At 40.6% G+C, this 25,049-nt stretch overlaps 1 protein-coding gene across 1 annotated transcript in view; it reads right to left on the bottom strand.

The window, feature by feature from the left end:
• The window catches only part of LOC142414557 (titin-like), a 243,793-nt gene that overhangs the window by 1,905 nt on the left and 216,839 nt on the right, over positions 1 to 25,049 (bottom strand). The window contains exons 287-318 of the mRNA XM_075511917.1: positions 24,703 to 24,999; positions 24,012 to 24,599; positions 23,621 to 23,923; positions 23,173 to 23,469; positions 22,412 to 22,699; positions 22,025 to 22,324; positions 21,628 to 21,930; positions 21,157 to 21,462; positions 19,283 to 21,049; positions 18,891 to 19,187; positions 18,035 to 18,322; positions 17,639 to 17,938; positions 15,494 to 17,560; positions 15,099 to 15,401; positions 14,712 to 15,017; positions 14,327 to 14,617; positions 13,907 to 14,206; positions 13,489 to 13,794; positions 12,934 to 13,239; positions 12,552 to 12,833; positions 11,670 to 12,263; positions 11,281 to 11,568; positions 10,863 to 11,162; positions 10,105 to 10,407; positions 9,506 to 9,808; positions 8,803 to 9,387; positions 8,359 to 8,664; positions 7,967 to 8,266; positions 7,169 to 7,744; positions 6,771 to 7,076; positions 6,086 to 6,679; positions 17 to 5,964 (exon numbers count right to left, since the gene is read on the bottom strand). Coding sequence (XP_075368032.1) covers positions 17 to 5,964; positions 6,086 to 6,679; positions 6,771 to 7,076; positions 7,169 to 7,744; positions 7,967 to 8,266; positions 8,359 to 8,664; positions 8,803 to 9,387; positions 9,506 to 9,808; positions 10,105 to 10,407; positions 10,863 to 11,162; positions 11,281 to 11,568; positions 11,670 to 12,263; positions 12,552 to 12,833; positions 12,934 to 13,239; positions 13,489 to 13,794; positions 13,907 to 14,206; positions 14,327 to 14,617; positions 14,712 to 15,017; positions 15,099 to 15,401; positions 15,494 to 17,560; positions 17,639 to 17,938; positions 18,035 to 18,322; positions 18,891 to 19,187; positions 19,283 to 21,049; positions 21,157 to 21,462; positions 21,628 to 21,930; positions 22,025 to 22,324; positions 22,412 to 22,699; positions 23,173 to 23,469; positions 23,621 to 23,923; positions 24,012 to 24,599; positions 24,703 to 24,999 — 19,898 coding nt within the window. The remainder of the gene's footprint in view (positions 1 to 16; positions 5,965 to 6,085; positions 6,680 to 6,770; positions 7,077 to 7,168; positions 7,745 to 7,966; positions 8,267 to 8,358; positions 8,665 to 8,802; positions 9,388 to 9,505; positions 9,809 to 10,104; positions 10,408 to 10,862; positions 11,163 to 11,280; positions 11,569 to 11,669; positions 12,264 to 12,551; positions 12,834 to 12,933; positions 13,240 to 13,488; positions 13,795 to 13,906; positions 14,207 to 14,326; positions 14,618 to 14,711; positions 15,018 to 15,098; positions 15,402 to 15,493; positions 17,561 to 17,638; positions 17,939 to 18,034; positions 18,323 to 18,890; positions 19,188 to 19,282; positions 21,050 to 21,156; positions 21,463 to 21,627; positions 21,931 to 22,024; positions 22,325 to 22,411; positions 22,700 to 23,172; positions 23,470 to 23,620; positions 23,924 to 24,011; positions 24,600 to 24,702; positions 25,000 to 25,049) is intronic.

The following is a 25,049-nucleotide window of genomic DNA, read 5'->3' as shown; positions in this document are numbered from 1 at the left end:
TTAAATAAATACTCACAGGTTGATTATTCTTAAACCACTCAATTTCAGGAGAAGGATCCCCAGAAACTTCACAGGTGAACAATACATCTTGTCCTTCATTGACATTTTGAGACTTAGGCTGCATGATAAATGCTGGTTCGTTGGAGCGTTCTTTAGAAAAGGTCAGAACATACTGGCATTTAATAATGCCTTCATCAGTTTTACCCTCACAGGTGAGTATACCTTCATCTTTATTACTAGCCTTTTTGATAGTTAGTGTGTGATCACTTCCAGAAACACCATATCTGTAATCATCTGAATTTCTCAGCTCCATTCCGTTCAGCACCCATTTTACTTCAGAGGCACCAGGAATATTGGCTTTCAATGTCACTTTCTGCCCTTCGGACACTGTCATTTTAGTTGAAGAAGCTTTAATTTCTGCTTTCGATTGTTTGACGTCTTCAGTAACAATTGACTTTTTAATGACTTCTTGAACTGCTGCTTTTTCTTCAGTTGCCACTGCTGATTTCTTCTGGGTAGAAACTGTAAGCACCTCATCTTCTTTCTGAACTGATTTACGAGTTTCAGATATACCTCTTACCTGGGAGTGGATATTTTTAAATACTTGGCCGGTAAACTGGAAGTTAGTTTTTGAAACGCCTCCTTCCCCAACAATTTCACAGGTGTATTCTCCTTTATCAGATTCCATGAGCTCATGGATTTTGAGCTCATAGGTGCCATCTGCTGCATAATGAAACTTGAAATGATGGTCTTCTTTCAGTTTTTTGCCATCCTTATACCAAGCCACTTCTCTGACACTTAAAACACTGCTTTCAACTGCACAGGATAACTTTACCTTATCTCCAAGAGTTTCTGCTTTCAGATGTTGTTTTATCTTTGGTGGAGAAGCCATTAGTAATTGTACTTTCTCGGCTGGTACTGTTTTGTCTTCAGGTGGTGACTTTGCTTTTGGGGGGGCGCTGATAGGTTCAGGAGATTTCACTCGTTTAGGAGACTTAACTGGTTCTGGAGACTTTACGCGAGGCTCAGGAGATTTGATTTTTGGAGGTGATGTAATTGCTTTTTCGGGAATTTTTGTTCTTTGAATGGTCAAAGTAAAATGCGCTTCCTGTCTTCCTTCAGAGTTTTCCACCACAACAGTGTAACTTCCTTCATCTGACATCTGGACCAAAGAAATTTCAAAGGTAGACTTGTACTGTGTTCGTGTTACTTGGAAGCGCCTCGAAGAAACAATGGGTTGACCTGCACGGAACCATGTTATTGTTGGTGCTGGTTCACCATCAACGTCACAGGAAAATCTTGCAGTCTCCCCTTCAGAAACTGTGATTGACCGTGGTTTTGTAAGGATTGTTGCCGGTAGAGTGCTTTTAAATGCCTTGTGTACAGTCCTTTCTTCCAATGATTTTTTTTCAGCTGCAGTGGTTTTTTCTTCGGAGGAAGCATAATGTTCATACGATAAAAGTGATTCTCTTGTTGCTGACATTTCTGATTTGACCTCTCTTACTGAGGAACTTGCTTCTGTAGCAGATGCTTTCTTAAATGAGGAGACTGCATATGCCTCTGTTTTTGTCAAGTCAGGTAAAATTGACCTTGGTACTTCTTCATCTCTCCGCTGGGAAGAGTATGTAGTGTAATCTCCTCCAGTAACATCTAGTGTTGCATAATCAGAGCATTCCCCTTTGTAGTTTGTGCATACAGCCCGGTATGTTCCACTGTCATCAATGTGGCAGTCGAGAATCTCCAGAGTTAATACACCGCTGGTATTAGTAAAATGTATCTTACTGCTCTCCTGGAGCTCAATACCATTATGGTACCACTTCACTTCAGCAGTTGGTTTTGACTGGACATTTAGAATGAACCTGGTATTATGGCCACACGGTACCCGGTGTGAGCGCATTCTCAGGGTAATGCGAGGAGCATGGTCGAGGGTGAAAGGCTGCTGAGTCAGAACTTCGTATTTCCTTTCCATAGTTTTCTGAGTTTTCAAGGCAGATTTCATGGACTCATATCTAGAAAATATATCAAATCTTGCCATCCTCTCAAACCGAGAGAGTGATCGTTCACTAGAAACTGGGCTAGGTGAGCGTGGTCGAGTTCTCTCTGGTGTCGGGGATCTTCTCTCACTTTCTTCAGGAGGCCGTGAGCGGGGTCGAATTAATTCAGATACAGGACGCATCAACTCAATGTAAGTTGGAGAAAGAGATCTTCTTCTCCTTAGTAATCTAGAGGGAGGTGAAAATTCCCTGTGAACGTGTTGCACCATTTCTATTTCTTCTTCTTCTTCTGATGTGATCTCAGTTATTTCTCTTTCCCTCCTTCTTCTGAGTCTACGCTTTTCCTCCTCTGCCATATATTCCAGCTCACTCCTGTATTCAGAGAGTCGTTGAGCAGTGCCAACAGGACGGAGCAATTCTTCATCCTCTCGTTCATCCATTATTCTTTGCTTTTGTTTAGGTGGTCTGTAGGCAGCCCTGTCGTGGCGTTGACGAAGTTCTGCATAGCTTGCACTGGTCTCAGCTTTAGTTGGGATGTGATAGCTTGAATACCTCAGCTCTCTCTTTCTTTCTTCCTCTGAACTGACCTGTGCTCCTGCAGTAGAATACCGAAGGGCAGACAGTTCAAAGCGTGGGGGGCTTCTACTTGGTGGGGAAGCAGAAAAGCCTAACTCCAGCTCTTCTTCAAGGCGCAGTCTTTCCTCTTCAGTTCTCTTCATGGCTAAATAGTCATCAATAGGCAGGAGTAATTCCTCATCAGACAAGTCACCAAGCGATCGCCTTCTGGGTCTATAGTAATATTCATACTCTGGAGATGGGGTACGCCGACGTGCTGGTCTCACAATTTCAAGATCATCTTGTGTCAGTTTTGGTATGCGCCATTTAGGCTTATACTGATCAGAAATGCGTGGCAGTGGCATCACGTAGAATTGCTCCCACCTGGAAAGACGTATGCGTTTCTGGCGTTTCTGAACAGTTCTCTCAAGTTTTCCTGGCATTTCGTACTGGTCTCGCAGCCTCTTGTACCACTTCATGTCTGACAGAGGCACAAAGTGTTTAATGTTCTGATCTTCTTCAAGAGAAGCGCGCACATGTTTGCGAGGCTCTGGGACCTCGTATGGCATACGAAGTCGTCTTTCTTCCTTCTTTTCTTCTTTCTTAATTTCATATTCACCTTTGACGGTCTTAGTGCTAACAGCTGGTTTATATAAGACAGCAGCTTCTCTGAGAGCCTCTTGTGCAGTTTGTGTCAGTGGAACAGCTTCAGTCCCAGAAAGGATTTCTGCCATTCGTAAGGTCTTGTCAATTTGCCTCTGTACATGCTTCTCCCGCTCTTCTTCAGTCTTGTACTCACGCTTGACATATTTCAAGCGTTCAACTTTTAGATAAGCCTGACAGCTTGTAGATCCAGCACTGTTTGTAGCAGTAACTCTGTAATAACCACTGTCTTCTGGTAAAGTATCTCTGATATGCAAAGCATAATAATCTAAACCTTCATGAATTATATCAAAGTTAGGACCAAAGGACAGAGGTTGGCCATCTTTCTCCCATTTCAGTGTTGGTTTTGGTACACCAGATACCCTGATCTCAAAACTGATATTTTGGCCTTCTTGACATTCAGCATTTGCCAGCAGTCTTTTAAACATTGGCCTTAGTGTGGCATCTGCTGGAGGTGGATGTGGAATCACAGTCAGCTTAGCTTTGCAGCTGTCTTCCCCATATTTATTGCGTGCCACAATACTGTATTCAGCATCATCCTCTTCAGTGACATTATTGATGACGAGTTGATAAAGACCCTTGTCTGATTCAAAAGTATACTTCTTATCATCATCACCAGGTTTGATTTTCTGGCCCGATTTGAACCATGTTAAGCGAGGTTCTGGGTGAACTGTTATAGTTACTCCGAACCTGACATTTTCTCCAACGTATGCAGTGCGGTTATACAAAGGCAGAGTAAATTCTGGTGGACGCTCTAATAGTCTCATAGTATCAACCCGTCGTTTCACTTTCCTAACGGTTCTGCATCTGTAGTGCTCGGAAATTTCTCTCACACCTTTAACAAAAAGTTCTGCGTAAGAGCTGTCTTCACCATAGTCATTTACTACCTTGCATCTGTAGGTACCATCATCGGATTTAGAAACATCTTTGACATACATGGTTGCCACACCTTCTTCATATTTGATTTCATATTTCTCACTGCTTTCTAATTGCCTCATACCAAAGTACCATGTGACTTGCGTGGACTGATCATAGTTTTCAATCTTACATACATATTTGGCATGCCCTCCTTCTTCTGTAACAGTATGCTTTATCTGCCCAGCAATAGGACCGATGTCTATTGGCGCAACTTTAACTTTAGCCACCGTTACGCCTTTCTGAGATCTAATCGCGCCTCCACAGGAAATGCGGGCTACTGACACAACTGTGTTCCACTCCTTCTTTACTAGAGTTTGGTAGTAACGCCTGTGCCTCAAGGTCTTGATGACTTTAGTGCTGGTCTTTTCTGTCTGCTGTTTTAGCCACACATGGTTAAGCGCTTCAGCAGCTGTCATCCGAGCTTTTCTTTCCTTTACTAGTAGGCGATCAATGAAGTCCATGGCCTCAATGCTTATGTCTTTGAATGCTTCATCATCGAAGTTGTATTCAGCATTTAGAATATTTTCAATAACTTGTTGGTTTGTTTCAGCAGTGAAAGGATTAATGCCACTTAGAAGTATATATGTTAGAGCACCAACTGACCACATGTCAGTAGCTGTGCTGACCAAATCATGATGGTGTACTTCAGGTGCATAATATTCAGGAGACGTGAACTGGAGTCTAAAGCTGTCTCCAGGCTTCAGTTGTCTGGCTTGACCAAATTCAACAATTTTAACTACAGAGCTTCTTCTTGTGAAGTAAATAATATTGTCTGGTTTAATATCAAAATGTCCGATGCTGTGGCGATGTAAAAATTCTAGTGCATCACAGACCTGCCGTACATAACTTACTATTTCTCTTTCATTCAGTTCAAATGAAGCTGTGCTGATTCTTTCAAAGATGTCAACACCAGAAATGAATTCAAAGATCATGACCAATTCTTCTAGGCTCTCAAATGATTCATGAAGATACAGGATATTTCGGTGCCTAGCAATGTTTAGAATGGAAATTTCTTTCTTTACGAAAACTTGGTCAGCACCCTTTACTTTGACAAACTTGGCCAGGTAAGTCTTTTTTGAAACTGCCTCAACACAGCGGTGTGCAATGCCAAATTGCCCACGTCCAAGCTCTTCTGCAATCATGTATTTGTCATAGAGTTCCTTTGTGGAATAGTGAGCTGCTTTAACTGTGGTAACTTCTCTGGTCTCATCAACTTCTTCATCATAGTTCATTATTCTGGTCTTATCTTCCTTTGTTATAATTGGATCAGTAGGTTCAGAAGGCTGGCTTTGGCCAAACTTGTTTTCTGCAATGACACGGAACTGGTAGGTGGTCTTGCCAAACAAGTTCACCACTGTGTATCGTGTATCACGAGCTTGTGCAACACGAATCCATCGCTCTGCTGTTGTAGCACGTTTCTCAATAATGTAGTTTATGATTCTGCTTCCACCATCAGTAGCTGGTTCATTCCAGGTTAAGTTGACTGAATCCCTTGAAATGTCAGTTACCTTCAGACCTCTTGGTGGATCAGGCACATCAGCCACATCCAATTCAACTGTTTTTTGATCGATTCCAAATCTGTTTTTGGCACAAACAATGTAAAACCCTGCATCTTTTCTGTCAACACCATTTGGGAAAACAAGAGATGTGAATGATCGCGTAACAATGACTTGGTAGTGTCCGTTAGTATCAATGAGGTCTTGTCCCTTCTGCCACGTGATCACAGGGTGAGGCTTGCCGCTGAATGGAATCTTGATGCTCACTACTTCCCCTCGGAGGGCATGAACAGCTCCCATGCCTTCCAGGTTTTTCGGCAAGTGAATCTTCGCAGGAACTGGAATAGAAAGAGGAAGAAAAAACAACACATGACCAAAAGCACATGAGAAGAGCACCAATAGTCTAAATACTCAAAGCTTAAAAAGAATTTGTCTTAGGAATCAAGACCCTTCATTCACCTTCAACGTCCAAAGAGGCAGTGCCAGACACAGATCCTCCTTGGTTGGTAGCTCTAACTTGATATACTGTGGCATCATCATCTGTTACATTCGTGATGACCAGCTGGTGATATCCACCCTTGAATTCCTGTATCTTGATCTTTTCACCATCTGGCATGATTTCTTTGCCCTGTCTGTACCACTTGACAATTGGTTTAGGATGACCAGTGACTTTGCAGACAAATGTGGCATTAGCTTGAAATTTCACATTCAGATTCCTTAGTTCTTCCTTGAAATGTGGAGCCTGAATTGGTACATCAGATTTTGGAATGACTGGTTGTGATACCTCACTCCACTCACTTTCACCACCAAGATTTTCACATTTTACACGGAACTCATATTCAAGACCTTCAATAAGATCTTTCACAGAATAGACAGTTTCACGAATTTCATCTGTTGTTACAGAAATCCACTTGTTTTGTTTTTTCTCACGCTTCTCAAGATAATAAGTTCTAATCTTTGCACCGCCATCACTTGCAGGTGGCTTCCATGAGACAACACAAGAATCCTTTGTGACAGCACTTGCTACTGGCTGACCAGGTTGTCCTGGTTTTTCTGTAAAGAATAAAAAGGTTCAAAAACTGAAGTGAGCTTGCCTTAGTAGTTACAGGGGCATACAGAAATTGATACTTTGGTGTCCACTTACCAAATGGAGGCTTCATAACAACAACTGATGAAACCTCCAGTGCTTCACTAATGCCATATGTATTCTGAGCAGAAACACGGAAATAATAGCCTGCATTTTCAGTTAGGTTAACAATTCTACAGGTTGTGCCTGAAATACTTGAAGATACAAGTTGCCATTCTGCTCCTTCCTTGGCTTCACGTTTCTCTATGATGTAATTTGTTATCATAGCACCTCCATCATCCTCTGGTGGTTTCCAGCTTATCACCACAGAATTCTTCAGTATAGACTCTATAACAATTGGCCCTACTGGTTTATCTGGTTTATCTGTAAAAGAAAAAGCACAGTATTTTTAATTCTTTTGCCAGTAAATATTTGAGAAAATACTCCACAAAAATACTGAAAATAAAATTAATTACCTTGTATTTCCACATTAAGTACAGTGTCAACTGTTCCAAACGTGTTACTGAGTTGGACTTTGTACTTCCCAGCATGAGTCTTGTGCTGGACATTCTTAATAGCAAGATGAGTATAATGCTCTGTGTTCTCAATAGTAACTGTTTCTGATCCTCTCAAAGGTTTGTTGCTGTGGAACCAAGTTATTGCTGGTACTGGTCGGCCAATATATACAACGTGAAGGCGGAGGGTGCCACCTGCACCTGCATAGTACTTCTCTTTCAATGGGAAGCCAGGATGGAACTGAGGAGGAGCCTGCAATAATAGCTTGCCACTAGTTTCAATTTCTCCAACATCATTGGTAGCCATACAAGTGTAGAGACCTTCATCCTCCTGTTCATCTGTTATTACTGTCAGTGTATGGTTGCGTCCATCAGATGACATTTTGTATTTTCGGCTTTGCACCAGTTCTTTGCCGAAGCGGTACCATTTAATATCAGGCAAAGGTCTCCCAACAATCTGGCATGTCAGCTGAGCTGCTTCACCCAGTTTAGTTGTAACATCCTGCATTTCTTTTCTTATGGCAGGTGCTTCTCCAGCTACAACAAAAAAAAAGTAAAAATAATGAAGATTACTATGAAATTTTCCTCTATTACTATATTACTAGAAATTAATTTTCATTTATACTTGTGCCTCATACTTGAAAGACTGTGCTTTAGGACAGCCATGTTGGCAAATAATATGTAAAACAAAGAGGCAGCATGTTAAGTACAGTACCATGGTTTATGACACAGCAAATATGACAATATATTTTTACTTACATGTTAATTTAGTTTTCACTGCCATAGCAGTCCTTCGAGGTCTGCTAAGGCCAGTCTGATTTTCTGCAAAAACACGGAACTCATATTCTGTAGCCTCTAGTAAACCTCCTACTGTAAACTGCCTGTCTTTGATGCGTTCTTTATTGCATTTTTTCCAGGTGCTTTCTCCAGACTGGCGATATTCAACCCAATAGCCAAGGATCTCTTTGCCACCATCGCATTCAGGTCGTTCCCATTCTAATGTAATGCTGTCCTTAAATATAGAAGTGATCTCAATTTCTCCAGGTTGGCTTGGTTTGTCTGAAAATTAAAATAGATACAGAAAATAAATTCCTCTTTAAATGTCACTAAGTTGCTCTTCAGAAGATCTGTTAATGCAAAGATTTTCTTACCAAATGGATCCTTGCATACAACTGGTTCAGAAGCAGGACTTGCTTCACTTTCACCAATGTCATTTTGAGCAATGATACGGAATTGATATTCAGCATCTGGAACAAGTCCTGTGACTGTATACATTGTTGTGGTAATCTGTGTCTTATTATGCCGGACCCATTTTTCTGTGGATGTCTCTCTACGTTCAATGTAGTAGCCAGTTACACGAGAACCACCGTCATCTTTAGGTCTGGACCAGGACAAGTTGACAGAACTCTTTGTAACATCAAGCACTTCAGGTGGGTTGTTTGGAGGCTCTGGAGGGTCTGTTAATAATTATAATAAAAAAATAACAGAAATAAGTGATGTAGCATTAAAACATTTGCATGTATTATTTCACTTTTAGAATAATAATGTAGTAATTAAAAATTATTAAAAAAAAAATAATCTAAAAGGGGACTTACTTAGAGGTGTCTTTGGTACTGCTGGTTCTTCAGATTTGAGAGATTTGCCAATACCGAAATGGTTTTCAGCAGAAACACGGAAGTGATATTCCACATTTTCTTTGAGCCCTTTTACCACTAGTGATGTCCCTTTCACTCTAGAGTCAACAGTGTACCAGGCAGTCTTCGGTACTTCTCGTCTCTCAACAATATAACCTAGGATATCTGCACCACCATCATCTGTAGGAGGTCTCCAGCTTACTCTGACAGAACGAGCTTGTATATCATCATACTCAAGTGGCCCTTCTGGTGGATTTGGAATGCCAATCACTCTGACTTTAATATACACAGCTTTTTTGCCACACTTGTTTTCAAGTGCTAAATCATAGGTGCCTGAATCTTCTCTTTCTGCATCTTTGATCACAAGTTCTGTGTGAGTGTCAGAAGTCGCAATCATGGCCCTCCTGCTGATGTCGTGTCCTTCTTTTGTCCATTTGCATATTGGGATGGGCTTACCCTTAATGGGTATTGTAAGCCTGATGACTCCACCTTGTCTCACCATAAGACCTTCCTGGTATTTTTCATCAAGTTCATAGTCAGGATATTCTGTAAAAAAAATTAATATGCCATGCTATGTCTGTTTTACAGATGATATCATACCTGCTTTAGGCAAATACTTTTTTAGGATGACTTTCAATGAGAGTTAAGACGTGAACTGTCTTACCACGCATTTCTGTTATTTTGACTGTTCCTGGCACTTCAGCAGGTTCTCCTGGCCCACCAGCATTACAGGCTAGCACACGGAATCTGTACTCTGCGCCCTGGGGCAGATGTGTCAAGGTGTATTCACGAATCTTAGTTGGTGTGGTATTGCATTTGGTCCATTCAAATTGATCAACCTTCTGCATCTCAATTAAGTAGCCAGTAACTTTAGAACCACCTTCATCTTCTGGTGGACTCCAAGCCAGGGAGACAGATGTTCTTGTAGTATCAGTGACTCTTGGATTCTGAGGTTTACCTGGAGGAGCTGGAAGAGAAGATCAGATGGGGGGGTGGGGGGTGGAGTGGATCTTTTAAATAAATGAATATTTGAAAGATGTAACAAATGCTAACTTGCAACATACGATCTGTATTAAGTCTATAGGATTTATACAGGAGAACTTAGAATGAAAGATTTTTACTAATATTTTCTTGGTTTTCTCCAGTCAGAATCTCATTTGTTAATACACCCAGATAAATTTCCAAATTAGAAAAAAAAGTAAATTTTACTAGTATCATTCCCTTCTGCCATAATGTGCTTAATCTATGTAGGAAATTACTTACCAATGGGATCTCTCGCCACAGCAGACTTGGAAGGACGGCTGGGTTTCCCAGTGCCTCTGGCATTGATTGCTGTGACTCGGTGTTCATATTCTAATCCTTCAACCAACCCAGTGGAACGGTAACGAGTCATAGTGACTGGAACTTTATTTACACGGATCCATCTGTCTGCTCTAACTTCCTTGCGTTCCACAATATAACCAGTAATCTGTGAGTCACCATCATCTTCTGGAGGATACCAAGTTAACGTCATGCCATCTCGAGAGATATCAAACAATTCTGGAGTGCCAGGAGGACCAGGAATACCTGTAAAAACATAACACAGAATTAGTGAAGAAAGCATCAAATGATTCTACACATTAGTAATATGCAACATATTGTGAATGACAATGTAATATCAATGTCCTATCAAACTCTTTCTATCAGCAGATATCAAAGTAGTTTACAAACTAGGTCAGTGAAATAGTCCTGTTTTTGTAATGGGGTAAAGAAATTTTTAAGGCTAATGGTAGACCTGAGCAGAAAAATCCAAGTTTACCATCCAGGTTCTGTGCAGTGCATCTATAATACCTATATAGTTTATGGATGGCATTTTTCTCTGGAAATATAACAAGACTACTGTGCATCATAATGTACCATTTTATTTGGGAAAAAGGAAGTAGTAACATCTAGAAAAATCTTATCTATGTGTGGATATAAAAGCCCATTTAAATACATATTTTTATTTTTAAGGTAGAGAATAAGCAAAAATTCAGACTTACGGATTCTGCTCTTGCATTCTATAATTTCAGACTGCAGGTAAGATCCGATTCCAAAGCGGTTTGTAGCAGCCACACGGAACACGTATTCTGCACCTTCAACAAGTCTGGTGAACTTAAACATTGTCCTGGTTACTGACTCTGAAACTGGCAACCATCCAGGACGGTGAGCATCACGCTGTTCTACCACATAGCCGCTAAGGGTAGCTCCACCATCCAGCTCAGGTGGCTCCCAGGAGATGGTTACATAATTTGAATCAACTTCATCAATTCGGATAGGTCCAACGGGTGGTCCAGGTTTGTCTAGAAAAAAAAAGAAAATTAAAAGATGAAAAAAATGTGGAGAAAAGGAATCGTATTGTTGATGTAAGCAAGTTCAGATGGAGAAAGATCATGGACAATTATTTTAATAAATCCTTACCAAGGATTATAACTTTTATTGTATCAGTAACTGTTCCACTTGTGTTCTTCAGTTCAAGCGTATACTCTCCAGTGTCATGTATGGTGGTCTCACGCACAGTTAATTTAGCCATTTTGGCAACAGTCTCCATTTTGATGCGTTCTGATTCTTTCAGTTTAGAACCAGCAAAGAACCAAGACACGGCTGGAGGTGGTCGTCCTTCAATTGGAATAGCTAACTCAATGGGCTTGCCAGCAGGTACGTGAATTGTCTTCTGAGGTATTCCAGCGAAGTCAATTGTTGGTAGAACTAAGAAAAGCAAATCATTGATATTTCAAATATCCATTTTATAAATATCACATTCATTTGGTGTAGGCTTCACCCTGTTATTTTTAACAGTAGATACCTACCTTTTTGGTCTTGTACTGTCACTGCTGTGACAATCTCTCGTGGTTCTGACATGCCCTTCTGATTCTGTGCTCTGACCCTGAACAAGTACTGTTCACCTTCATTGAGAGAGATAATTGTATGCTCGTAGACGGTAGGCTTCAGTGTCACTACCTTCAACCATCTTTCTGTTCCAGCTTTGCTGGCCTCAATAACATATCCCGTCAATCTGCTGCCACCATCATGTGGTGGTTTTTCCCATGCAAGAGTAACAGTTGATTTAGTGGTGTCAATCACTTCGAGTTTTTGTGGTACCATGGGGACATCAGATACTAGTACTGCATCAGATGTTTCACAGGCTTCACCAATGCCATAAATATTTTCTGGTAGCACTCTGAAATAATACAAAGCTCCTTCTAGAAGTCCAGTAACTCTATACAATGTCTTGCTGCATTTGGTAGTGACAGTCTTGTAAGCTCTCATGGAAGCTTCACGTTTCTCAATTATATAATTGTTGACTGGGGCTCCACCATCAATGGTTGGAATATCCCAAGTAAGTGTCACAGAATCTTTTGATACTTCCTTAATTCTCACTGCAGCTGGTGGACCAGGTGTATCTAAAACAAACAAACAAAAAAAGATTATTTTTTTTTCCTTTTGGATCCTTCCTTTTACAGCCAATGACTGATTCTGCATAAAAAAACAATGCTGGCTTTTGATTTATAAACTAGCACAGCTTTAGAAACTATGTGTTTGCCTTTGGATTAGATTGTTTCTCTGACTTCCCAAACATTCTCATGTTATTTAAACTGCAAGCTTCCTTTGGAAATGAATGACTTTCTTATTCCTGAGCAACGTGCACTATGAGTGATGTAATGTCCATATACAATTGTAGCAGTACTTACCATACACTTTTACAGAAATAGTTGCAGATTTTTTTCCTGATTGATTTTCAGCCTCAATGACGTATTTTCCAGCATCATACCGATTAACTTTATCCACAATAAGCAGAGTGTAGCTGTCTGTAGTATCAATAATAGCTCGACTTACAAGGTCAACACCCTGCTTGCTCCATGTGATTACGGGAGCAGGTCTGCCAGATACAGAGACCATTAGGCGCAGGGAACCACCAGCTCTGACTGTAACTGTCTTCTTCAGATCATCAGCAAGCTCAAGCTCAGGTATTTCTGATGAAAGGTGTAAGAAACATGGAATTAATTAATCTTTTAGTAGTTCTAAAGGAAAATATAAATATTCCTTAAAATATACATTAAGTCTTCAAATTACCTATTCTTTCCACAGGTTCTATTTCTGCTGATGATTCACTAAATTCACTCATACCATTCACATTTGTAGCAGCAACTCTGAATTGGTATTTCTGGGTTGTTTTAAGACCAGTCACGGTGAACTCAGCATTCCTCAGCGTGGCAGTTGTATGTGGTCGATACCACTGTTCAGTACCTTCTTCCTTCATTTCAAGAACATAGCCTAAGATGTCAGCACCACCATCATATGTGGGCTTTGACCATGCTAAACTTATGCTGTGCTTAGTAGTATCCACAACTCTTGGAGCTGAAGGTGGTGCAGGAGTATCTTTGAAAAAGAAGAAAATGCATTTCACATTGGCGCAGGAAACGTTTTACAGTTAAAAACACTTTCTAAACAGCTAATGCCAGGAAATGCATTTAAAAAGAACTATAACTGCTTTTAAGTTTATTCTAATACTAGCTAGTTCAGTGAGATCATATGTGGTTTTGGGTATCTTTGTCAAAGTGTCAATGTGGGTTTATGATCCACTATTATAAGTAAATATTAAAATATGTTTTAAATGTGGTAACTTACATGATGGTTCTTTACATAACATGTATTGTGAAGCTTCACTAGGCTCACTGTTCCCAGCAGCATTCACTGCAGTGACACGGAACTGGTACTGGCTGCCTTCCATGAGACCAGTGACTTTCAGTCTGGTATCATAAACAGTGTAATCTCTGTTCACTCGTGTCCAGCGCAGACTTTTCCTTTCACGTTTGTCCACAAGATAGTCCTTAATCTCATTGCCACCATCTGATTCTGGTTTTGTCCACTGAATAATGATATGTTCCTTGCCAACACTCACTTCTTCAGGAGCACCAGGCTGTGTTGGGATAGCTGTGGTTTTTTTTTTTTAAAAAAGGTGAAAAAAATTATTATTTAAGAAATTATTTATCTATGAGAAATATTCCACAAATTCTGATGCAGAATGGAAGGCAGTAACACTCACTGAAAGCATTCCTGGCAATCACAGGTTCTGTTTCAAGTGGCACACCTGGTCCGTATTTGTTGACAGCTCTCACACGGAAGATGTACTCGTTATTTTTAATAAGTTTTGTTACCACACATGATAAAGTCTGGCATTCAGCCTCCACAATAACCCAGTGAAGTCTGCTTGTTTCACGCCTTTCTACGATATAATGAGTGACTTGTGCACCTCCATCTTCCTCAGGAATATTCCATGCCAGAGTACATTTCTCTTCTGTTACTCTGCTAACAGTGATTTTGCCTGCGCATGGACCTGGTGAGTCTGGGTAGAGATGAAAATAAGTATTGTTATTAGCAGCTAAGGAAAAGCGTCTCACTCTTATTTAAAAGAATTTGGGGTTTTTAGTGTACTAAGTATGAATACTAATAATGGGATACATACCAAGCACTTTGACAAGGACAGAAATTTGTTTCATCCCACTGGCATTTTTAACTGTTAGAGTATATTTTCCACTATCACTTCTGTCACAGAACTTGATAACTGCAATGGCTCGTTTGCTGGTGTATTGTAGAGATATCTTTTCACATAGATCCAATTCCCTGTCACCTTTGGACCAGAAGACTTTTGGTTCTGGTTTCCCACCAATGGCCGCGTCGAGAACAAGATCCGATCCAGCCCTAATGGTCACAACTTCTCCCTGCAGTCTGGCATTGAGTTCAGCCTTTGGTGGTGCTGTCATAAGGAAAAAGAGATTAAAAACAAATTACATGACAATACTAAAAAGAGAACATCATGTTTTTAATTGTTCCAAGTGAATATCTCTTACAGTATTCGTCTTTGCAAATGACAGCACCAGTCGATTCAGATCCTTTGCTAATCACACCAGCAGCATTCTTTGCTAGTACACGGAATTCATATGCTTCATCTTCACTAAGAGCTGTCACAGTAAAAAAGTTTTCTGAGACAATGGTATAATTGCATTTCAGCCAGCGTCCATCACCAGATTCATTATATGGTTTGCGCTCTATAATATATCCAATAATTTTGCTTCCACCATCATAAAGGGGTGCTGACCAGCTCAGTGACACTGTAGATCTGGTGACATCTGTTACTTCTGGTCTTCCTGGTGGATCTGGAGGAATAAAACAGAAAAATGAGAAATGCAGTTCTATTTTAGTTTAAATAACAACATAACTCTAAAAGTAATACTTACCAACTGGATTTTGAGCCACTACAGGTCTGGAAGCTTCACTAGCTTTGCTAACACCTGCAGCATTTAGAGCATAGGTTCTGAATTGATATTCTAGGCCTTCCACCAATCCCGTGACTTTGTAGTTGCATTCACAGCATGGCACTTTGTTTTCCTTCACCCAAAGGATGGTGTTGCGCTCCTTCTTTTCAACCCAATATCCAATGACTCTGCTGCCACCGTCATGATAGGGTTCCTCCCAGCGAATGGCCATGGCAGTTGCAGACACAGAATAGACTTCTGGCCTTGAAGGTGGGCTTGGTGGGACTAAACGCAAAAAAGACAGGGAGGAAAATCTTAGTTATTACAAATACCTCAGCCAGAAGAAAAGAACAAATTTTGAAAAGCGTTTCACTTACCAAATGGATGCTCAGCAACTATTGTTTTTGATTCAAGGGGTTTGCTGACACCAAATCTGTTTTCTGAGCTTACTCGGAAACTGTACTCCTGGTATTTTGTGAGATGAGTGACTTTGATCTGTGTACGTTTCACACTGGAATTTACCAACTGCCATGCTGTTGTGCCAGATTCACGTTTCTCTACAATGTAGTTCGTAATGTCACTGCCACCGTCATCTTCAGGTTCTTTCCAAGTCAACACACAGGATTCAGCAGAGACAGATGATATTTCAATTGGGCCAGTGACAGGACCTGGCCTTCCTATGACTACCACTGTGACAGTAAATGTTTTCACACCAGCAGTGTTTTCAAGTGTGAGGTAGTATTTACCAGAGTCACCTCTCATACTGTCCTTTACAGTCAGTGTGGTTCTGTCTTTTGTTGTCTTGATGGTCACTCTCTCAGTTTCCTTCAGCCTCATCTCCTCAAGTTTCCATGTCACTTTTGGAGCTGGGCGCCCACTGATTGGTATATCAATAGTAAAGGTGCTTCCAGCCTTGCATGTTATGAGCTGTCTGCTTATTTCGCTAAGATCTGCTGTTGGTTCAATCTGTGGCTCCTTAATAATAACAGAAGAGAAAGCTTCTCTTGGCTCACTGTAGCCAGCATCATTCTTTGCCTTGACCCGGAACTCGTATTCAGTGTTCTCCACAAGGCCTTCAACAGTGAAAGTAAGTTGTTTCGTTTGCCCAGCTTCAATCCAGGAGTCAGAGCCTTTTTGTTTCATTTCAAGAAGGTATCCAGTAACACGGCTACCACCATCATGATCAGGTTTAAGCCAAGCTAAAACTACAGAGGATTTGGTTGTATCAACAATATCTAGTCTCTTAGGTGGAGCAGGTTCTTCCGTGGCTACAACTGGTTCTGTTAATTCACAGGGTTCACCTACACCATATTCATTTTCTGCTGACACTCGGTAGTAGTACGGCACACCTTCTGCCAGATCAGTGACCTTAAAGATTTGTCGAGTGCATTTTGAACTCACCACTTGCCAGCTACGACGGCTTGCTTCCCGTTTTTCCACAACGTAGTGATGGATACGTGAACCTCCATCCAGAACAGGAGCATCCCACATTAAAGTAATAGATCTTCGAGTCACATCTTTAAATGTAATAGGACCTGGTGGACCAGGCGTGTCTAAAACCTTGACAGTAAATGTGATAGACTTACTTCCACTGTTGTTTTCCACAGTAAAGACATACTTGCCAGCATCATTTCTATTGCATTCCTCCACAGTCAATGTGCTGAATGAATCAGTTGTTTGAATGTCAGCACGCAAGCTGAGATTAGCATCTGCTTTGGACCACACAGCAGTAGGAACAGGTCTTCCAGAGAAGGCAATAAATAGGCGAATGCTTGCACCTGCTCTTACAATATGAGTCTGCTTGAAGTTTGCATCGATATCTATTTCAGGTGCAGAAAGCCTGTCCACGGTTTGGACTGAAGCAGGAACTTCACAACTTTCTCCTCTGCCAGCACCATTGACAGCACTAACTCTGAATTTATAGTGTTCTCCTGCCTCCAAATCAACAACAGTATATTTAGTAGCAAGAACAGTCTCTGCATTGACTTTCTGCCATGCTTCGAGATCAGCTTTGCACATCTCAATGATGTACCCAATTATTTCCATGCCTCCATCAAAAACTGGCTTGGTCCACTCTAAGCTTACACTAGTCTTCGATGTATCTGTCACCTTTACAACATTAGGAGCACTTGGTGGGCTGACGGGTTCTCTACATTTAATCAGCCTTGAAATGTCACTTGGAGGTCCAACTCCTGCAGCGTTTTCAGCCATGACATGGAATTCATACTCATTGCCTTCAATAAGGCCAGTTACTCTGTACCTGTTCTCAGTAATGGGCCTCTTACTGGATACTTTAACCCAGCGCATGCTCTTCTTTTCTCTCCTTTCTAGAATATACTCATTTATCTCGCTTCCGCCATCTGATTTTGGTCTTGCCCATGTGAGTGTGATACTGTCTCCTGTTACATTGGTAGGCTCTGGAGTTCCTGGTGCATCAGGGAGAGCTAAAAAAAGAAAAATGTCATTAGAAAAACAAGATGGTAACTCCACAGTTATTTCTACAGAATGAGATGGAAACTTACTGTAAGGTATTTGTGCGGTAACTGGATCAGACTCCAATGGTCTGCCAACTCCAAATTTGTTCACTGCAGAGACACGGAACTGGTACTCATTGCCCTTAATTAATTTAAGTGCAGTGTAGCTGCAAGCTTCACATTTATCTTCAACTAATGCCCAAGCAATCCTGCTGGTTTCACGTTTTTCAATTATGTAGTGGGAAATAGAAGCACAACCATCATTAGCTGGAGGCTCCCACCATAATGTGACTTTTTCTCCAGTAATGTTTGTGAAACGTATTGGTCCACCAACTTTTCCTGGTGTGTCTGCAATTTTAAAGGTTCAGAATTAAAATTTGCTGGAACTTACTTAGAATAAAATACGATTTTAAAAGAGCATGCTGAAAGTGTTTGGTGCAGTACCTTGTACTCTGAAGGTAATATCTTCTCGTTTAGTGCCTGATGCATTTTTGGCTTCTACTGTGTACACTCCACGATGATCCCGGGTAGCATCTCTAATGAAGATTGTACTATATCCAATAGCTGTAGTTATTTCTATATTCATTGTTTGCTCAATCTCCTTACCATCCTTAAACCATGTCACTTTAGGTACTGGACGTCCTTTGATTAGAGCTTTAAGTCTAATGCTCTCTCCAGCTTTAACAGTAAGGCCTTCAAAGTGCTCAGGGCCAAATTCAATTGTTGGAGCAACTAAAAAAGGAAAATATAATTCAATTCCCATATAGCTAAGTATTTTTTCCTGACACTTTTTTTTAAAATGTACTAATTATAAAAGATTGTTATATATAGAATTCTTTCACTTAGAAAATGGCATTCTCTAAAAAGCAGTTATTATATGAACTATAAACTTATTTTTCCTGTAAGCACACAGTGTATCATATTAACAATAGGTGAAAGACACCATTAATATATGCTGTTACAGTATGCCAAGCTACCTGAGGCACATTTTCATTTCTAAATTGTTCAGTGCATCAGAATATTACAGTTTATAATTTCTTTCCAACTTTGCTGCTGCTGCTTATCCAACACAAATGTAGGCTGCCGTGCCTTTCAGCAATTGATGACATATGTCTGCCAGACTTGGGTCTTTAATTTAGACCCTCCCATCTTGGACTACAAACAGAAATGTTCTGAGTTGACTGGAAGGACCTCAGTCACATGTTCTGCCCCCCCTGGCCTCCCATTTCCAATCAGTACAGCCAGAAGCTCTAGCTGGCTTCAGTATCCAAATACAAGCATATTAAGAAATAATTCTTACTGTTTTCATCTCTGGTCATGATATAGCCTGAAGACTGTGAAGGCGGGCTGATTGTACCAACAGCGTTTCTTGCAAGCACTCTGAATTCGTATCGGTCACCTGAACTGAGTCCTGTAACTGTATATTGGCATTCACTGACATCAGTAAAGTTACATCTGAGCCAACGGTCTTCACTTCCTTGCCGTTTCTCGATGCTGTAGGCCACAATCTTACTGCCTCCATCATGCAGTGGGGGGGTCCATTTAAGGGTGACTGTTTCCCTGGTGACATCAATGTAATCAGGAGTACCAGGTGGGTCTGAAAGGAAAATAATTAAAATTTCTTTTTATTACTGCTCACCATAGTCTACAAGACTAGAATTTTCTTGGATGGGTGATTGATCATTCACTCACCCACTGGAGAGACTGCCAAAGTAAATTTGCTCGGCTCGCTAGCTCGGCTTAGACCTGCAGTGTTTTCAGCGTATACTTGGAACTGGTAATCCAGGCCCTCAAGCAGGCCAGTAATCCTGTATTCTCTGTTGGATATTAATGCTACATTAACTTTCTGCCACAAAATACTGTTTCTTTCCTTCTTTTCAACGTGGTATCCAATAATCTCTGAACCACCATCATAAACAGGAGCATCCCAAGATATGGTCATTCCGTCGGCGGTTATGTTGTATACAACAGGCTTGCCTGGGGCACCTGGTGGTCTAAACTGATGCTTTGCCACAACATCTGCTGAGACAAGAGGTGGGCTCACTCCGTATCTGTTTTCTGCACGAACTCTAAACTGATATTCTGTGTCTTTAACAAGGTTTGGTACTTTGAAAGTTGTTCTTGCAGCACTCGAACACACCAGCTTCCAGTTCATTTGTGAAGTTTCTCTCTTCTCAATACTGTAGCCAGTAATTTCTCCTCCCCCATCATCTTCAGGAGCTTCCCATGACAAAACTACACTATCTGCTTTGATTTCATCTAGTCTTAAAGGTCCTTTTGGCTTAGATGGAGGGCCAAGAGTGATGACAGTGATCGTGAATGTTTTTCTGCAGACTACGTTATCAAGAATTAAAGTATATTTGCCACCATGCTCCTTTTTCACATTCTTGATGCTTAAGCTTATCTTGTTTTCAGTTTTCTTGAAACGAAGATGTTCAGTTTCTTTAAGAGGGAGGTTGTCCTTGAGCCAGCTCATTGATGGCTTAGGTTTACCTTTATAGGGCAATTCAATGTGCAGGTTATGTCCAATTCTTACTGCAATTTGACCTCCAGGAATATCAGAAAGGTCAGCTTCAGGTGTTATTATATGTTCTTTCACTGTAATGGGTCCAACAGTAACACCGTCACTCATGCCTTTTTCATTTTTAGCAAAGACTCTGAATTCCATGACAGAAAGCTCTTTAAGTTTTTCAACTTCAAATTCACAGCTCTTGCTTGTGCCTGCATATGTCCATTCTTTTTCTTCCTGCAGTTTCTTTTCAATAACATAGTCTGATATAATGCTACCACCATCATAGTCAGGCTTGCTCCACTGCAATTTAACAGAAGTCTTTGTAGAATCTTTCATGGCTAGGTCTTTTATAGGTCCAGGTACGTCCGCAGCTTTCACTGGTTCAGATGTCTCACAAGGTTCACCCAGTCCAATTTCATTTTCAGCGAGAACACGGAAGAAGAATGCAGTCTTCTCTGAGAGGTTAGTTAGCTTAAAGGTGGTATGAGAACACTTTGTTGTTACGGTTGACCAGGCCCTCTTTGTAGCATCTCTTTTTTCAACAACATAATTTGTTATTTCAGAACCACCATTAATGAGAGGTGGCTCCCATACCAGTGTAACTGTGCCACGAGAAACGTGCTTAAGCTGCAGCTTCTGACAGGCAGATGGTGTGTCAAGTACTTTTACATTCACAAATGATGATTTTGCTTCTCCAACTCCATTTTCAATTGTAAGAACATATTTTCCTGTATCATTTCGGGTAACTTGAGGAATAGTAAGTAGTGTAGATGATTCTGTGTTCTGGATGATATATCTTTCATCAATGCCAAGATTCTTGTCACCCTTTCTCCATGTGACTGTTGGAGGAGGTCTTCCTTTGAATGGAATCATCATTTGCACATCTTCACCTGCTTTAGCAACAATAGAGGTCCGGAGAGCAACATCCAGATCAATCTCTGGTGCCACTGTGGAAATAAGTAAAAACTAATAGTCATACTTGGAATGTAAAATAAGAAATGCTTTGAAAAAAACAAAACACAGAAAAATGATAAATCACTAAAAAGTACAGTACCAAGAATATCTTTAGCTTGAACGGGTTCCGTCATTTCAATAGGCTCTCCTTGTCCAGCACAATTTATAGCAGACACGCGGAAATAATAATTAACACTTGGCTGAAGGTGGGATACAACATACTCCGTTGTTCTCACTTCTCCCTTAGTACTGACTACAGTCCATTCTTGCTCTTCACCTTCCCTTTTCTCCACCACGTAGCTGCTAATTGGACTTCCTCCATCATAAGTAGGTTTAATCCAGCCAAGGGTGACAGATGTCTTGGTTGTATCCACAACCTTCAGCTTTGTTGGTGAGCCTGGCTTATCTGTAAGTGAGAGTTTACAGGGGGGGGGGGAATCAGAAGCCATATATACAATTAATCATAAAGAGGAATAAAATCTGCCCTCAGTTACATTTGTGCAATCCCATCCTAATTGCTCATTGTCCATTGATTTCTAACCAATTAGAAATAATGCATATTGTATCTTACCAACAGGATCTGCAGCTTTGTAGAAGTCAGAAGCTTCAGAGAACGGACCTTGTCCAGCTGCATTGACAGCACAAACTCGGAAATGATATTCGGTGTTTTCAGTCAGACCTGCTACTTTCTGTCTGGTGTCCCGAATGGTTTCTTTAGTAACCTTGAACCAACTCAGACTCTTCTTGTCACGCTTCTCAAGAAAATATCCTGATATTTCACTGCCTCCATCAACAGTGGGCCTATTCCAGACAACGGTCATAGAATTCTTGGTTATCATTGTGACTTCTGGTACACTAGGTGGTCCAGGTGTAACTGAGCAAAAAAAATAGATGTCAGTAGATCAGTACTACTTTTAAATAATACACAAGACGATTCAGTTGCATAATTTATTTTATAAGTTTCTTACCAAATGAATTTTTGGCTATGACGGGTTCAGACTCCAGTGAATCACCAATTCCAAACTTGTTCACACCACGGACACGGAACACATATTCATTTCCTTTGATGAGTTTTGTTGTCGTTATGATACACCCCTCCAGTTTTTCAGAAATTAAAGACCATACAACCCGACTTGTCTCCCGCTTTTCAACAACATAGTGTGTTACAGGTGCACCACCATCATCTTCTGGTGGATCCCACATTATTGTAATCTTTTCAGCAGTGACTGTCTTAAACTGTATAGGTCCTCTTGGGGGTCCTGGCTTGTCTGTGGAAGGCCAAAGAAAGAAAATGTTAAGTATTTATTACTGAATTATTGTTTAATAGTATAATACAGTCGTATCTCAAGACATACCAAGTATCTGTACTCTAACATGGGCTGACGCTGAACCCATGGCATTCTTCAATTTTAATTCATAGGTGCCACTGTTGAGTCGAGTTGCATCCTTGATGAGTACAGAAGCAAATTCTGTTGTGTTTTCAATAGACACCAGTGCACTGGTTTGTACCTCGCTGCCATTTTTGAACCATTCAATTGTGGGTGTAGGCTTGCCTGATATGCCTAGTTTTAGCTTAACTGAAGTTCCTGCTTTATATTTCACCACTTCTGTATATTCTGGTGGCACATCGATTTCAGGTGCACCTTAAGAAGAAATAAGAAAAAGTTAAAAACGTACTTATTTTATACTTGTATTTAATAAACCCCAAAATAATAGTACTTTATTTAAGCTAATAGTTACAGGCATTTTACAAATACAGATCAAAGTAAAGATAGCATGTATAACTTAACTTAAATCATAAACCTAGAACAAGTTAGAACTAATCCTACCGAGAAAAGGCAACCACATGTATAAATACAACCACTTTGGCAATGGGGCATGGGCAGACTTCTGTTGCTCAAAGAATAAAGATACTATAAGACTTTAAAAATGCAGATACAGCCAAAGATGTTCATTACAATCATGCCTGAATAGCTCACAGTCATTCAAGCTTATTGAATCAATCACTGTAAACTACCCTTCCATATTTAAAAGACTGTGGTTCTACAAAACAGTGCTGCCTTTAAGCTTCGTAGTACCACAAAATGGTACTATTATATCATTGCAAAACACTTACCGTATGTATCAACACATGTGATAGGACCCACAACATCTGAGGGATTACTAACGGAACCAACGGCATTCTTAGCAAAGACCCGGAATTCATACCGGGAATTCTGTGTCAGACCAGATACTGTGAACTGAGTCTCAATAACATTGGTGAAGCTAGCTTTTGTCCATCTGCCATCTGGAAGATCACGTTTTTCTACGATGTATCCAGTGATCTTGCTACCACCATCAAATGCTGGCTTCTGCCACGACAGAGTGATAGCAGTCTTGGAAATATCTGAGACACGAATGTTTCTTGGTGGTTCTGCAGTAGGAAACATAAGAGTATTGCTAATGAATAACAGCTGTTTGGGATATTGGCTTACTTTACAGCACAGAATATCATGGCGGGGGGGGGGGGGGGGGGGAGCACTGCTTAAATGGTTGGGCTTCTTTATTTTCTAGGGAATACATACCACAAGCATCAATTGCAAGGACTGGATCAGAAGGATGGCTTGCTTTTCCAATGCCAGCTGCATTTTCTGCATAAACTCTAAATTCATAGATAAGGCCAGCGCTGATGGTGGTGACTTTGAAGTGAGTTGTGCGAATGAGGGTCTTGTTAGCCTTCTGCCATAATATGCTATTCCTGTCTTTCATTTCCAGGTGGTATCCAATGACTGCACTGCCACCATTAGTGACTGGTTCATGCCATCCAACAGTAATACTCTCTCGGGTGACATTTGTGACCCATGGTGTGGAAGGAGGGCCAGGGGTAGCTGAGAATATCAAAAGAAGTGATTAATTGTTAACAAAATTGTATTTTCAACATCAGAGCATTAAAACATCAAGAAGCATATTACTCACTGTAAGGAAGCTTGACAACCACACATTGTGAATCTATGTGATCGCTGATGCCAAAGCGGTTCTCAGCTTTGATGCGGAATTGGTATTCTTCTCCTGTTGTGAGCTTCATAACTTTGATAACAGTTCTAGCAACAGTTGCAGACACCTCAGACCAAGCAGCAGTACTTGTTTCTCTTTTCAGTACAATATAGTTGGTAACTTGACTTCCACCATCATAAGCTGGTGGCTGCCATCTGAGTGTTACACTCTCTTCAGTGATATCGCTAAGGACAACAGGACCAACAGGAGGACCTGGTCTATCCAGCACAACAATATTAACAAATGATTTTGTGGTGCCACTTGAGTTGGCAGCAGTAATGTCATATCTGCCAGCGTCAGCAGCCACACTTTCTTTAAGGTTAATGATGAGACTTTCTGCAGTGGTTTCTGTGTGAAATCTCATGGTAGGTTTCAGTGGAGCACCATCTCTAGACAACGTCACCTTTGGCACTGGTTTTCCAGAAACTGGAATTTCAACTTTCAGGTTTGATCCTGCTCGAATGTATACAGTGTTATGAGGGAAGCCCTTCATGTCAATCTCGGGAGATTCTGAAAAAGAAAACATTTTCAAACCATTAAAAAATGTTCTCTCTTTTAAAATATGAATCCAATTTAATGTGTATCAACTTTTGCGTCATGTCAGGAAGCATACCTAATTGTTCTTTAACTGTAATAGGGAGAAGTAGTTCCTTAGGATCACTTAAACCAGCTTGGTTTTCTGCAGACACCCTGAAGAAATAGTCAACATTCTCCTTAAGACCATGGACAACATGATGAGTTGTCTTTACAACTGCACACTTAACCCATTTTTGCTGTCCTTTCTCAAGAGCTTCAATGAGGTAGCTCACAATTCTGCTTCCACCATCATGTTCTGGTTTTAGCCATGAAAGAGAAACACTGTCCTTTGTGACATTTGTTACTCCTAGTTTTTCTGGTGGGCTGGGTTTTTCTGAGAAAAAAAGTGCAACAGGTTAAGCAATACAGCAAGTATTTACTTTT

The sequence above is a fragment of the Mycteria americana genome, chromosome 9 (assembly GCF_035582795.1).
Source record: "Mycteria americana isolate JAX WOST 10 ecotype Jacksonville Zoo and Gardens chromosome 9, USCA_MyAme_1.0, whole genome shotgun sequence".
NCBI lineage: Eukaryota > Metazoa > Chordata > Aves > Ciconiiformes > Ciconiidae > Mycteria > Mycteria americana.
This window is presented reverse-complemented; position numbering and strand designations above follow the sequence as displayed.